The sequence below is a fragment of the Pyrus communis genome, chromosome 16 (genome assembly GCF_041283825.1).
Source record: "Pyrus communis isolate YQ-2024b chromosome 16, ASM4128382v1, whole genome shotgun sequence".
Lineage (NCBI taxonomy): Eukaryota > Viridiplantae > Streptophyta > Magnoliopsida > Rosales > Rosaceae > Pyrus > Pyrus communis.
In genome coordinates, this window is record NC_142580.1 from 17692223 (window position 1) to 17708274 (window position 16052).

Sequence of the window (16052 nt, forward strand, 5' to 3'; positions counted from 1 at the left end):
GGGCAACATCTCCCGCGGTTCGGAGAGGACACAAGCCCTTGGGCGAAAATTCTCCCTTGTTGGGGTGGGGTGAGTTCGAGCACGGGGCCTTGGGTGAAGGCGTAAACCGACCTTACTGGGTGGTTGGGATAAGGTGAATTCGAACATAGGACCTCAGAGCAATTCCACACTTAAGACTTTACACTAGCATCCAGCTCATTTATCCACTCAAGTGAACAGTAATAGACCCCAATAAACAGTAATAGGCCAAAGCATCTCCATCCTTTAAAAAAAATAGCCTGGTTCATTTTATTAAAATATTATTATTATTTATTATAAAATAATAAATAATAATAATTTTATTTTTAATTTCTGAATTTATAAAAACTAAAATAAAATTTTTATTTTCTCCTTCCCATCACCGCCATTACCGTCGAACAAAAGCAAGCCCATCATCCAGTACTCAATACTATGCTGCCTCTTGAGCCCGAAGTTCTTTGGCCACGAAGGCCAAGTTCGGGTGGTGATGGAAGTCTAGTCGGTGCTCCGACTGTTGACGTTGAAGCGGCGCGGGAGATTGTACATGTAGACTTTAAGAGGCGGGGAGGTGGTGGCGCAGAGGGACCGGACAAAGTGGTGGTGATGAGGGGATGAATGGGAGGAAGTAGGATCGGATGTCGACGGTGCCGATGAAGATTGAGTAGGTGAGGAGGAGGAGGAAGGTGAAGATGAGGGCGAAGGTGGCTTTTCCGTACATTTTGTGAGATCTGGTATTGGGCAACCAAAAAGATGGCTGATGTCACGCTGACGTCAGATGGGCCGGTCCCAAGGTCAGTAAAAAATGGGCTGGTCTAGAGACTGGCACGGGCTGGGTGCCAGGCAAATTTGTGGGCTGGAGTGGATTGACAGAGTCTTGTTTTTTTGACTGGTTGCTGGGCTATTCAACCTCCGGTGGAAATGCTCTCATTGAGTTGAGGTTGGGTGAAGGCGTAGACGCTCCCTTATTGGGATTAGAGTGAATTCTAACGCGGGACCCTAAGCGAAGGCATAAACAACAATCTCCTTTAGTAACAGTTCAATTCAGCTTACGGTTTTGTAATTAGGCAACTAAACCGGCTGAAAGATGGATTAATAAACCAAGAGGGAAGATACAAAAGTCAATGAGTATTTGATCTAGCGACAATCAGTCTTTCACTTGTTGGACGGACGTTGCAGTAAAGAAGAAAGGTAATGCAGCATAACCTAATGAATCAAAACAATGAGAAGAATGGCTTAAATGGGGGCAAGTGTAAACACCCAAATAAATTTTGATCATAAATATGCACAAGGGGGGTTTGACGAGGTTAAAATATTACTCAGATTCTCATCTCTATTCTAACAGAGATACACTGAAATGGGAAAAAAAGAAAGAAGAAAAGGAAATGCTCTACACAAGTCTGTTGAGGGTATCCTTCCATGTCCTTCCCTTCAATTCTCTTCTTGTCCTAGCAAAATGGCGTTTTTCTATAGCCTCAACAACGCGCAGCTCTTCAACGAGCACCGGTCAACTTTACTATATATTCCATAAGGGCTAGTCTCCCGAGACATATGTCTTCTGTGCATAGTATTTCTTTTCGCTCTCGTTCTTTTTGGCATTGCGTTTCTGCATCAAGGACAACAGAGGAATGACTTTATCAGCACTCTAAACAGCAGAAATTTTGCTACAATATCTTCATTTAGCTTTACGAACATCCAATGTGAAAATTATGGTTGCGATATGTGGAAGAATCGCTCAACGAAGGATGCTTGTACAAGAGTTATCAAATATGGTTTTAAATCTCTTGACAATGGTAGTGCACATAAGCCAAAAGGCAGACAAGGATTTTAAAATTACCAAGTAAGCATCATGATTTGCAATTATCCTCTGGGATACTGATGTTGTTGTTATACTTATAGGGCTTTCAAGCAATTTGAAAATCCCCATGCTCTTGGGAACAGAATAAGGATCGCTTTCGCCCTGCACGGTATAAATCATCCCATTCAATAAGTCAATTCTCAGCTTGCATAGACAAAAGTTTACAGTGATCAAATTTGAAGAAAAATCCATCAACTTACAGTTAACGAGAAGTTGTACTCGGAAACTGTCCCATGCACAACCGATGAAATGTTGAAAGTTGTTATCTGTCAATGCAAGAATATAGATCTCAGATACAGTGATCAACACATCTAATTTCAGACTGCATCAGAAGGATTACATTATTCTTAACAAATTCAAGTTAGTCAAGGATGTGTACGAGAAAATGTCCAATTTACTGTCTGAATCATTTTAATCTGGGAACAGGCATTCTTCCAATTGCTTACCTTACGTATGTATGATAAAACTTATTGATATATCACACACATGCCAGCATGTATTGGATCCATGGCCTCCTCTAATCTAAATTAATGAATACAAGTGGCAAGCATGTCATGAATCTATCCACATTCCCAAGCAGCAATAAAGTTGGAAAATTTATTGTTCAAGGTAGAAACATAACTAATATGATGACATTTACATATTATAATCCCATTCAAGGCCAGGAAGAAACATCATGAACATGTTGACTGAAGAAACTGTACATAAAACCAAGAGAAGACGCGGCCTCTGAAGAATGAAAACAGTCGCTCATGGTTGTACATACAAATACAATGATTTGGTGTAAAAAGCAAAAGAAAGATATATGCATTTACTCACCATGTCCACGGTAACTTCCCAGGGAGCACCAATGATGACTTCATCAACATAACGGCAACCCAACACACTAAGACTACGTTCGTGCAAATGCATAATTGGATACTTCCCTCTGTGTTCACTGCATTTAACCAAATTTTATTATTTTAGTTTTTGGTCTGTTTACAAGTTTACTTTTGTTGACTAACAACGAATGAATTGATCTCAAATCAAGAAAACGGAATTACCTGACAGTCTCATCATTGTGGATGCCCACTAGTAGAAAGTCTCCGAGCTGCCTAGCATTCTTCAGAATCTGAGCAAGCAACCAAAAAAGAGAAACAGCTTTCATATGATAAAATGATGAGAAAAAATTTGATAACTGTTCATACAGAAAGGGGGATGCTGCATTGAATCTCCACAGCATAGAATTGCCAAAAGGGAGGGGTGTGAACATAACATGGCAACATTCAGTTGTTTACATACAAGCATACTGTTCAAGTGTTGCCAGAAGGTCGAACCTTAACCCAAGGCTTCATAGATAGCCTTACAACTAATGGTTAGCAGAGAGAGAACTGTCACAATTCACAACTTCATTTCATAAATTAATGCAATGGTAGGATCCATTTCACTCTTAAAGTGATTGAACTAACGCATGATTTGTGGTGAGTATACCAGACTAAATATACGAATGAGTCATGCTGGAGTGCATTATGATAAAGGGCTATATGGAAGGCTACTTAGAAATTACTCCAAGTTTATATTGAAGATAGAAAACATCTAGGAAGATGTAGAATACTGCCATTTCTAGATGCACCTCAAACTTTGTAAAACAAAATAGGTAAATGCACAACAAAGATCCAACTTAAACCATCATAAAAATTAAGATGTTTACAGAAGTAATTCAAAGATAATAATTATACCTCAACATGTCCTGCATGAAAGAGATCAAATGCCCCATCAATGTACACAACACGAGCATTTGGTCCAGGTCCCTGAGAATATGAAACATGTTATGGAGGATAAAAAAACAATATGCATAAAAAAGAAACAAAAAACAAAATTTCCACCACCTCCATATGTTGTCGCTGCACATTAAAATAGATATGAAATAAATGAAACGTCAATACCGAGTTACTCACACGCTCCCACGGATTGGCCGATGCTTTGGTCTTTATGTAAATTAGTAAAGAATCAATGAAGGACTGTGTTATCCACTAAATGCGGATTACTTTTGTTTATTCCGTTCTTGTCATTTCAACAGAGTCATAACTATTTCACATTGTGACTTCTTGATCTTTACATGTACCATAAAACAGGTCCATTTATTCACTTCCAAAGATATTTATTCTCACATGTAACTAGATGCACTTGAGCCAAGATCCCAGAAAGGAGTTTAGTCGAATGTAAGAAATACTTATGACTTACAAGAACAAAAATACAAAAAGTAAAATTTAAAAGTGCCAATATAGCAAGTGAGGCACACCTTTCCATTAGAGAATTGCACAATACGCCGGGATGTTGGTAGAAATTGAGATAAACTGGCACTCTTGGGTTGACTTTCTGGGGTTTTATGCAAGGATGTCTCAGTTTGATTTTCACCATCATTTGTATCCTTTAAAGAAGAAAGTATCCTCCCTACACATGATTATTATTAGACCAATTGAAAACAAGAAGACAATTTCAGTATACAACATTTTAACTATCTAGGCAGCTCATTGATCAAATCTCTTCACTTCTAGCAAGCTTGACCACAAAAAATGTCACGAAGTGGAATTGCATAATAAGTACCGAGTCATTTTAAACAAAAGGAGGAACCTCTGAGGGAGATGAAGAGAATCATAGTACCTACAATATCTGTGCTGGAGACACCTTCAGTGCGTTTAATCTGCTTGTAGCGGCCAGCTTTTTTCGCCAAGGCATAAGCATCAGTTCCATCTGGCAGCAGGCAAGGATCATCACCATGTATGATATAGTCAATCTTATGCTCATTGAAGAGCTTGCCCATGAATTGCTCAGTAATTTCATAAGGAGCATTTGTTATGACTTGATCCACCCACTTCAAACCACTCACGAGAGCCAATCTAGAAAGAAACTTCAAATTAGATAGAAATAAGTAGGTACATAATATACATTGATCTTATCAAATTTTAACAAAGGCCACATAAAGTATGCACCAGGAGATTATACAACGTTTGCAAGAGATTCTATTGGAACAATAAAAGGTACAAGTGGACCAAACAGTGCATTCTAATTCTAAGGACTGCCTAATAACACTATTAGGGAAGCTAACTCTGCAAACTATGCAAACAACGTACTTTATATGCATGTATAAGATATAACAACATATTCTATAACTTAAGTTGGTATGTAAGTAACAAAGATGCAACTCGAACTCAGATAAGAATGTTTTCGGCATTCAAACATAAAAGCGTGTTCTTGAGAAATGAGTATGTTAACATGACTAATTATGTTCATAAACACTAACCTCTCTTCCATGGATAAAACAGGTGGACCTTTATTGGCAATAATCTCCTCATCGCTAACAACGCCCACCACCAACTCATCTCCCAGAGCCTTGGCTTGCCTCAAGGCATTGGCATGGCCATAATGCATGAGATCAAAGCAACCATCCATGTAAACCCGAATGTGCTTCCTATCACATTTCTTCTTATGAAAGATCCCTGAATCAGACCATAAATACGGCAACTGGGGCACCGTAATTCCACCAAAATAGCTCGTGGACAAGCCGAGCAAGGCGGCCGTGAGCATTAGACCGCCAAATACATGTGGGTGGTTGTACATTCCATCCCAAATCCAGTTGTTAGTTTCATATTCCATGGTGGCACCCTTTTCTTCTTGCCTTATAATCTCCTTTGATCTCTTTGCTTAGCAGGAGGAGACACAAAACCTGAAGCCACAATAGCAAAAAGCTAATCAGAAATCAACATAGCTTTTATTACCTTAAATTAGATTTAAACACCACGAAAACTAAAGAAAAAAGGATGAAAATACTAAACAAATCTAGAGCTTGAAAATACCAAATTGCACCAAAATGTAAGAAAAAAATTCAGATGTTAAAAGAGACTTTTGGAACTGGATTAAAGGTCAATTGTGTAGGGATGCAAAATGATGCCAAATATTCAATAGAATTATTGAGCAAATTCAAATTACGAAATTTATTTCTGAACCTAAACCAGAAACCCACCTGAACTTCACCAAGAATACAAAAAGTTAAAAATAGCTGTGCATTAACGGATAGAGAGAAAATGGGAAGAAAAGCATGGAACTGAAAATTCCAGAAGAAAAAAAAAAGTGATAAAATTCAAGAAATGAGCATTAATCATGGTGACCCAGATCTAGAAAACTGGTTGTTTACCCAGAAAATTGGAAAAGTTTTTACCTTTTTGTGATCGAGCCTTGTGTCTCCTCTCCTCTTTTGCTTTCTCTCCCTCCTGGTTTTTTTGGTGATTTGAAGAAATTGCAATGGGAAAGAAACAAAGAAAACAAGACAAGCAAGCCTTCCCCTTCCCCTTCCCACAAGTTTTTTCTTTTTTTTCTTTTTTTTATCTGACGACAAGGCTCTCTCTCCGTCTTTTTCATTTTATTTGGTCAAAGTTCCCACTTTTTCTATTACTGAACGAATCAAATGAAATGCCTACCTTGTGGGACGGGTCCCATTATATGTTATCTTAATAAGTGAGGTGGTGTCGAATCCTACTTATTATCTTAACGGATTTTTAACAAATCATGTCACTTTGCCCATTAAAATTAACAAGTAAAATAACCAGACCTGTTAAGGCCCTTTAATTAAAGAGAAAATTAAAATTAACGGATCGTGTCATGCTTTGTTCTTCATTACTGTAGTTATTGTCGTTAATGCTTATTTTTTGTTCTTTATTTTTGTTTCTAAAAATTCAAGTATGATTGAATTGAAATGTACCATCCTTCTTTAAAAATAAACATTGACATGTACTTACACAAGTTATTTTCAAATTGAAACGTACCTACGCTAAATAAAAACGTATTTATGCCAAACTACAATGTGTGCTTACTAAATTGAAATGTACCCATATTGACTTGAAACGTACAAAAAATTTTTGGAGTTACAAATAACTTGCCCGTTAGCTTTTTACATAATAAAATTATGATAATATAAAAACGTATTAATAACTTGGTACGTATCTAAACAAAAATAAATATCATATCAAAATACTCATTTGTGCTCAAATTTGAATCTAGCTTTTCATTCATTTTCTCACCAACTAAACCATGGGTAATTTATTCGACCAACCAAATACCGAGGTGATATTCTTAGCTGCCTGGACCCGGTGGTAACTGAAGCAATGAATGCAACACTTTGTAGTCTCATATCTAATTTGGAGATTAAGGAAGCAATGTTCAACATGGGTGGGTCAAAGGCGCCTAGGCCTAATGGCTTCCAAGGCATTTTCTATCAATCTTTTTGGGATATTATTGCAGCTAAGGTCCATGGTATTGTGGCAGAGTGTCTAGGGGGAAGGGTTGCCCTTCCCATATTAACTCCACCAACATTGCTCTGATTCCGAAGGTCTCCAACCCAAAAGCTGTTGGTCAATTCAGACCTATAAGTCTTTGTAATTATTCTTATAAGGTCCTGTAAAAAATTTTGGCGAATCGTTTGAAGCCTTTGTTGGATGATATTTGTAGATATCGAAATTTCGGTGAAATGAATGTTAACCAATAATTAAAATTTCAACGCTCACGTGTCACATAAATTTTACATGTAGCGTGTGACTCAACGAAAAATCGAAATAAATTGGAAAAGTCATCAAATAGGACACGTGTCAATACCTGGCAGAAATGATTTATTTCATCTGATTATTTAAATCCAAAAATCAAGTTTTGGAATTCTATAAATAGGAAGCCAAGGCATTCATTTGAAAGGAAGAAGAAAAGGAAGAAGAGAAAGAAAGAAGGGAATTTACATCACACCAAAACCTTGAAGCCTTGAAACTCTAAAGCTCTAAAGCAAATCCCGAAGGATCAAGAAAACACTCTTCGTTCTTCGTCAAACCCTCCTTCAAGATCAAGCCCCAACGGCCCTTGAAGAACTTCCACCAACTCAAGATCAAGCCCCGACGGCCCTTGAGGAAAGTGTTCATCGTTCATCATCCATTCATCCTAAGATCAAGCCCCAACGGCCCTTTGGATCAACAACCTCAACAAATCCACACATCCAATCAGTCTTCAAGATTAGGCCCAAAAGCCCTTGAAGATCCGCTCATCCATCAACCTTCAAGATCAAGCCCAAAAGCCCTTGAAGATCCGTTCATCAACTGTTCATCCCTAGATCAAGCCCCGACGGCCCTTTGGATCAACAGCTCATCCACAAACCTACACCCTACGAAGATAGAATCAGAGGATCAAATTACAAAGAGATTGTAACCCCAAAATCATTAAACACAAAAATATATTTTGTACGCGTTATTCTTGTCTCTTGTTTCAGGAACTTTTCGTGTTTACAAATTTGGCACGCCCAGTGGGACAATCTCTACCTCTCATCTCTGTCTCCGTTCAAGATATTCAAGCACAGTCCATGGCTTCAAACAAAGAACAAGTCATGACTATCGGCACTACCTCCATTGAAAGACAGCTGGTTCAGATGAAGGAAACAATTGCAAGGCTGATAAAGACTGCAGAGGAGAAAAACTTGCAAACCGCCAGACTCATCAACCGTCTGGAGGCACAACATGGTGTCATAGTGAAACCAAGCTCTCTTCCAACTAAGAGGACCGAAGAAGGTTTCAACCCAAATGCCTACGAACTCATGTCAAAGGCTAGGCATGACTTTGCTTCCTCTTCAAATCTTGGAAAGAAGGTTTCAAACACCGTCAACGACAAAGATCGCGACCTCACCGAGACTCAAAAGAAGTTGAAGGAGCATGATTATGGAGTTAACAACAACAAGGCTGGACTTGGCTTCACACCAAATGCACCCGTGAAGATTTCAAGCAAAGTGAAGAAAGCTAGCGCTCAACACATCAGCGTGAGCATTGAACAAGACCAAAAAGAGCCTAAACCCTCCCCTCGGACGTCGGTCTTCGATAGGATGAGCCATTCAAGCTCCAGAACTTCAGTGCTTAATCGCATTGGTGGTCAAGATCGAACCTCTGTCTTCAAGAGGCTTAACGCACCGACATCCCAAAGCTCTGTTTTTGAAAGGTTGTTAAAGCTTAAGAAACAAAGCAACACAGTTATCTCTCCTCTGCGACGATCAGCTTCAGAAAGATTTGAAGATAATGAGAAGCCTTTTGGAAAGAGGAAGACAACCCCAAAGGGAGAAAAGCTCAATGGGTTAGGAGAAAAAGACGACGCTCGAAGCTTGATTCCTTCAAGGATGGAGCGCCAAGCAATCCTAGAGGTCGACACAAAAGGACCACTGAAGGTAAGGAGGCGCATCATCGTCCACACTGGCAAATCTTCATGCCAACAAACCCAAGAGAACGACACTGAAGAGGAGATCCAAGATGTTTTCTACATCACGGTTCAAGAAGGTAAAGAAGACGAAAGCCCGAGGAAATACTCAGAGTCCCTACTCTCCGACCCTGATCCAAGCGGCAGTACAACCATGCAAGTCATGACCACTGGAGCAACTTCAATCGAGGAACAGCTAGCTCAGATGAATGAAGCAATCTCAAAGCTCACACGGACTGTGGAAGAGAAGGACTTGCAGATTGCTGCACTTGTCAACCAACTAGATGCGTTGCCCGACGTGAAAGTCGACCCAAATATTGGCCTATTAAAGAAAGAAGACGACGAAGAAGAGGAGCCACCAGTGGAGAAAGTTGAAGAGAAGCCGAAGCTAGACCAAGCAACGGCATTCATGGGATCTCTCTCTATCCAGCAGCTACAGGAGATGATCGCAAGCACTGTCAAGACACAGTACGAAGGAAGCTCGCATGACTCCGCACTGTACTCAAAGCCTTACTCCAAGAAGATTGATGCTTTGAAGATGCCAAGGGGTTATCAGCCCCCGAAATTCATGCAGTTCGATGGAAAAGGCAACCCGAAGCAACATGTCGCCCATTTCATTGAAACTTGCAACAATGCTGGGACAGAGGGAGACTACCTCGTCAAACAGTTCGTGCGTTCGCTGAAAAGTAACGCTTTTGACTGGTACACTGACCTCGAACCTGAGTCTATCAACAATTGGGACCAGCTAGAAAGGGAATTCCTCAACCGTTTCTACAGCACTCGTCGTACTGTAAGCATGCTAGAGCTGACCAGTACGAAACAGTGGAGAGATGAACCTGTCATCGACTACATAAATAGATGGCGCTCCTTAAGTCTGGATTGCAAAGATCGGCTTTCTGAAACCTCTGCCATTGAGATGTGCGTTCAAGGCATGCAGTGGGGACTACACTACATCCTTCAAGGCATCAAACCACGAACATTTGAGGAGTTAGCCACCCGCGCCCATGATATGGAGTTAAGCATCACCCGTCATGGGAAGAAAGAACAGATCGCCGACTACAAGAATGACAAAGTTTTGGGGCCCAAGGTGGATAAGGCTGCGTGGAAACCCACCAAGGAAGCAATGACGGTCAACACAACTCCAGTCAAAACCCATACACGAGGCAAGGCGATTCAAACCGAAGCTTTTCGTGATCAAGAGATACGTAGACGTACTTTGAAGGAGCTTGAGGAGAAGACTTATCCATTCCCCGACTCTGACGTGGTTGCCATGTTGAAAGACTTGCTTGACAAAAAGGTGATCGACCTACCTGAGTGCAAACGGCCAGAAGATATGAACCGTACTGACAGTCCAAGGTACTGTAAATTCCACCGCTTCATTGGTCATCCGACGGAAAAGTGCTTTGTGCTAAAAGATCTCATCATGAAGTTGGCTCAGAAAGGGATCATCGAGCTAGATCTTAATGATGTGGTGAAGTCAGACTATACCACCATCACTTCTGGCTCTTTGAACTCAAAATCTTCACCTCAACCGCCGGGGGCATGCTCCAAAACCATGTCAGTCAAGTCAAGTGAAGTTGAAGGATGGACTCATGTCACTCCAAAGAAAATGCACAAGAAACATAGGTCTCCTCCACAAGTTCACCAATCGGAAAGGGGGCAAAGCAGCTACCGTCAACCTTCAAAGCTACATGAAAATGTTGAGGATGATGACATTATGACACAAAGATCGCCCGTTGCCATCACAATGCGCGATTTCTTCCCCGAAGACTTCTTCAATCACTCAGTCAAGACTCCTTGCTATGAAGATTGCAAGGAATGCCTCTCTAAGATCGTTTGACAAATTCCAAACGCTCCTGGTCTGCACGAGCATAAAAGGCGACATCAAAAGCTCCTTGTCTGCATGAGCTGAAACTGCAAACGGCACCAAAAGCTCCTCGTTCGCACGAGCCTAAAAGGTGACACCAAAAGCTCCTTGTCTGCACGAGTTGAAACTGCAAACGACGCCAAAAGCTCCTTGTCTGCATGAGCTGAAACTGCAAACGGCACCAAATGCTCCTGGCCCGCAAGAGCATAAACTGTGTACAGCAAAATCATCACCAAAATCATCACTCATTTGAACTACGTTATGACTTGATCTCTTCTTTGGAAGAGTACGTAGGCAACTTGAAACTTCAAAACTTCAAGTACAGTCACATCAAAATAAATAAATAAATGTTTCATTAAAGAAAGTCAATTTTATTACAAAAAGAAAAAAAATATATATATATAATAAAAAGAAAGAAAAAAACAATGGTTGTGCTTCTGGCACCATCTGAAATATATATATATATATATATAAATGAATGGTGGATAAGCGCCACCGAAAGCAAAGAAAAGAATAAAAAAAAAATATAATAAAAAGGAATGATGATGGACGGTGATGTATATGTTTTATCTGTATTTAGCACAATACACTGAATAAAATAAAGCATGTCCATTAATCTCCAAGAAATTACAAGTGTGTAAAAAAAAAAAAAAAAAAAAAAAAAAAAAAAAAAAAAAAAAAAAGAAGATGGAGCTTTCACAAAGGATGTTCACGTGAAGCCCCATTACTTGGCAAAACTCTAGAAGCGGAAGGCATCGGAGCGGGAGGCATTGAAGCTAGAGCATTCCAGGCCTCAATACTGGGTGGAACGCTAGATGACCCAGGAAAAAGGTGCCTCTGGAGGAAAGACGAAAACCTTTGACGGTCACTTTGAATCCGACCTTCAGATTCTTGCAGCTCATCAAGCTTCCTCTTCATGCCCGTCGAATAGTTGTTTGCAAGCACGTGCAAACTTCTATTCTCATACTTCAGCTGCTTGATCTCTTGCTTGAGACTTTCCACCTCTGCCATCAACGATTCAACCTGACGGGAGCGAGCAAGTAGGCGTTGGCCCATGTTGGACACAGAGCCTGCACACTGAACGCTGAGAGCGAGGGACTCTTGAACGGCCAACTCATCGGACCGTCCTGACAGCAGCCTACTATCTTTTGGAGTGAGGAGGTTCCTAGCTACTATTGTAGCTGTTGTGGCGTCCTGCATCACGGAGTCTTCACCTGTAAGAGGACCGGTAGAAGATAAAAAAGAAGGGCGCCATACATTACCTTGACCGGGTGCAACCGGATCGCTGCTGAGACTCAAATCTAAGCAAAGGTTCGATGAGTTAGTCATGTTTTCAAAGGTGTTCAGAGAGAATGGGTGGATGAAGATAATTCTCAAAAGGCCGGAGACGATTTTCAAGAATGGGCAATTTTCAGAGTGTGTATGTTGGAGTGATCGATACCTCTGTAAAAAGCCAAGCGACACGACCACCGATTCAAAAATCCGGATTTTCCTGCGTGAAGTTCGGCGACGCGTTCGCGGCTTTTCAGAAAATGCGTTCAACTTTGTCAAAAGATATCTGACAAAGTCGAGAACACGTGGAGGCCATCATCGCAACTACACGTCTTTAGCCGACAAGCGCAAAGTTCGGCGACGCTTTCTCTGCTTTTCAGAAAACGCGTGCAACTTTGTCAAAAGTGGCGCTCGTTCAAAAATCGAAGAGGCGTCGTTCAGAAATCGAAGAGGCGTCGTTCAGATATCGAAGAGACGTTTGTCGACAAGGGTAAAAGAACGGTACCACCACTTGCTATTAAGAAATCCCTATATGTGTCGACCTTCGTCTCTTATGGCAAGGCAGACCTGAAGAAAATGCCCAACTCTTCCTCACCTCTGAGGGCGCACTCCCAGCAAAGCCTCTCGAAATACTCAATTCTTCTTCTTCCCTTGAGAAAACCTATTCAACCTTTGAAGACACCAGATGCCTGGAGTACAGATGACCCAGGAGGAAACGATAGATTGAAGCATGTGCTGATTCATTCACCGCTTCTTCAAAAGCAAAGGTATCTCATATCATCAAGGGCGAAAGCAAAGGTATCTCATATCATGCTTTTTCCCTATCTTTTCCTTTGCCCTTGTTCTCACCTGCCAAGACAAGGACAGAGAAAGCAATATGTCGGAACCTCCACTCAAACCAGTTGCCACCAAGAAGTGAAGCACCATTTAAATGCAAAGGTTGCATTCAACTCCTGCATCGGAGGACAAATACTACAAGAGAAGATGCTAAACCTGCATAAGGAAATACCACTTCTGCAAAGGGGAGCAAGTAAGGCAAGTGAAAATGATACATCGAAGCATGTGGAGACAAGCACAACAAATATATGTGTTGATTCATTCGCTGCTTCTTCGAAAGCAAAGGTATCTCATATCATGCTTTTTCCCTGTCTTTTCCTTTGTCCTTGTTCTTACTTGCATGGCAAAGTGAAAGAAGCAATCAGCCGGCACTTGGAGTCAGTCTTCCGATCTGGAACCGACTACCTGGAATCTATTCCTGATTGCTTACCTAGTATTGCTCTCGAGTAGTCATCTTCAATGGTTGATACACTGCCAGAGAAGGGACAAGGAAACTTCAATCTTTCCGATTCGTATTCAATACGAATTGGAAAGATTGAACAAAGAAACAGGTCAGCACCTCCACCTCGTACTTGCCTGCCATATCCTGAAACCGCTCGTAGACCTTCGGGGGGAGACCAAAAGAATCCTGCTGCCCAGTTCAAGAGTAGCACAAAGGAAAATCAACGATTGGAGGAAACCAGAAAATCTTCCAGTCGAACTCAAGATCAAGCCTCGATGGCCCTTGAAGAAATCTGCTGCCCAGTTCAAGAATAGCACAAAGGAAAATCAACGATTGGAGGAAACCAGAAAATCTTCCAGTCGAACTCAAGATCAAGCCTCGATGGCCCTTGAAGAATCCTGCTGCCCAGTTCAAGAGTAGCACAAAGGAAAATCAACGATTGGAGGAAACCAGAAAATCTTCCAGTCGAACTCAAGATCAAGCCTCGATGGCCCTTGAAGAAATCACAAGTCCGATTCAAAATCAAGAGTTCACCACCCTTGAATCAAATTCAACTCCAGATAAAAAGAGTAAGTTCAGACCTTCGGAGGAGACCAAAAGAATCTTCCGGCCCAGTTCAAGGTTAAGCCTGTGGAAAATCAACAATTGGGGGAAACCAGAAAATCTTCCAGTCGAACTCAAGATCAAGCCTCGATGGCCCTTGAAGAAATTTCCAGCTCAATTCAAGATCAAGCCTCGACGGCCCTTGGGTTGACATCTACATTAAGGGACTTCAAAACGCATCTTCTACACGTGACAAGCACATGTCAACGACGCGCCTTGAAGTGGGGGCATTTGTAGATATCGAAATTTCGGTGAAATGAATGTTAACCAATAATTAAAATTTCAACGCTCACGTGTCACATAAATTTTACATGTAGCGTGTGACTCAACGAAAAATCGAAATAAATTGGAAAAGTCATCAAATAGGACACGTGTCAATACCTGGCAGAAATGATTTATTTCATCTGATTATTTAAATCCAAAAATCAAGTTTTGGAATTCTATAAATAGGAAGCCAAGGCATTCATTTGAAAGGAAGAAGAAAAGGAAGAAGAGAAAGAAAGAAGGGAATTTACATCACACCAAAACCTTGAAGCCTTGAAACTCTAAAGCTCTAAAGCAAATCCCGAAGGATCAAGAAAACACTCTTCGTTCTTCGTCAAACCCTCCTTCAAGATCAAGCCCCAACGGCCCTTGAAGAACTTCCACCAACTCAAGATCAAGCCCCGACGGCCCTTGAGGAAAGTGTTCATCGTTCATCATCCATTCATCCTAAGATCAAGCCCCAACGGCCCTTTGGATCAACAACCTCAACAAATCCACACATCCAATCAGTCTTCAAGATTAGGCCCAAAAGCCCTTGAAGATCCGCTCATCCATCAACCTTCAAGATCAAGCCCAAAAGCCCTTGAAGATCCGTTCATCAACTGTTCATCCCTAGATCAAGCCCCGACGGCCCTTTGGATCAACAGCTCATCCACAAACCTACACCCTACGAAGATAGAATCAGAGGATCAAATTACAAAGAGATTGTAACCCCAAAATCATTAAACACAAAAATATATTTTGTACGCGTTATTCTTGTCTCTTGTTTCAGGAACTTTTCGTGTTTACAATATTATTTCGCCAAGTCACAATGCTTTCATCAAGGGTAGGCAAATCCAAGACAATATCATCTTGGCCCATGAAATTTTCCACTTTTTAAAGTTAAGAAAGACAAAGACTAATTTCGAGATGGGGATTAAACTTGATATGAATAAGGCATATGATCGGGTGGAGTGGGATTTCTTGGAGGCCATAATGGAGCATCTTGGTTTCTAGCGCAGATGGATAAATATGGTGATGCGCTGTGTGAAGACTGTGGAGTTCTCAATTCTTATTAATGAGAGGCCAGGGTGTGTTTTTAAACCTACTAGGGGTCTTCAGCATGGGGACCCACTCTCCCTTTACTTATTCCTCATCATCAGTGATGTTCTCTCCTTGGTGATTAATCGAGTAGTTCAACGAGGTTATCTGGAGGGCATTCAGATTTTGGCTTCGGGGCCAGTGCTTTCACATCTTTTGTTTGCGGATGATACCTTTATTTTTCTTAAGGCTTCTGAGCAAAATTGTAGGAACTTATCCACTCTTCTCCAGGTGTATTGCAAAGCTTCTAGTCAACAAGTTAGTTGCTAAAACTCGATTGTATATTTTGGAGCTAATATCTCGGCCCACTTGGCGTTGGAGCTTTGTAATATCTTAGATATGCCTAACGTGGAGAACCCGGGTAAATACCTAGGTATTCCCACAATTTGGGGAAGGTCAAAGCGAATGGCTTTACAGTATATCAAGGACCGGGTTTTAGATAAACTTTCAGGGTGGAAGAGACGGTTCATATCCCATGCGGGGAAGGAAGTCCTCATTAAAGCAGTGGGTCAGGCTATTCCTATGTACCTCATGTGTGTTTTTCGACTCCTGGAAGGTCTTTA

The 16052-nt window shown here is 41.0% G+C and overlaps 1 protein-coding gene across 1 annotated transcript; it reads right to left on the minus strand.

Moving 5' to 3' along the window:
* Positions 1 to 1247: 1247 nt before the first annotated feature.
* LOC137731080 (ethanolamine-phosphate cytidylyltransferase) lies at positions 1248 to 6335 on the minus strand. The gene is made up of 10 exons (XM_068470154.2): positions 6072 to 6335; positions 5157 to 5579; positions 4517 to 4752; positions 4155 to 4306; positions 3592 to 3663; positions 2917 to 2984; positions 2693 to 2810; positions 2074 to 2139; positions 1853 to 1975; positions 1248 to 1621 (listed from the first exon to the last, which is right to left on the minus strand). The coding sequence occupies exons 2-10, from the start codon at positions 5507 to 5509 to the stop codon at positions 1550 to 1552; spliced, it is 1260 nt and encodes a 419-aa protein (XP_068326255.2). The 5' UTR covers positions 5510 to 5579; positions 6072 to 6335; the 3' UTR covers positions 1248 to 1549.
* Positions 6336 to 16052: the final 9717 nt, after the last annotated feature.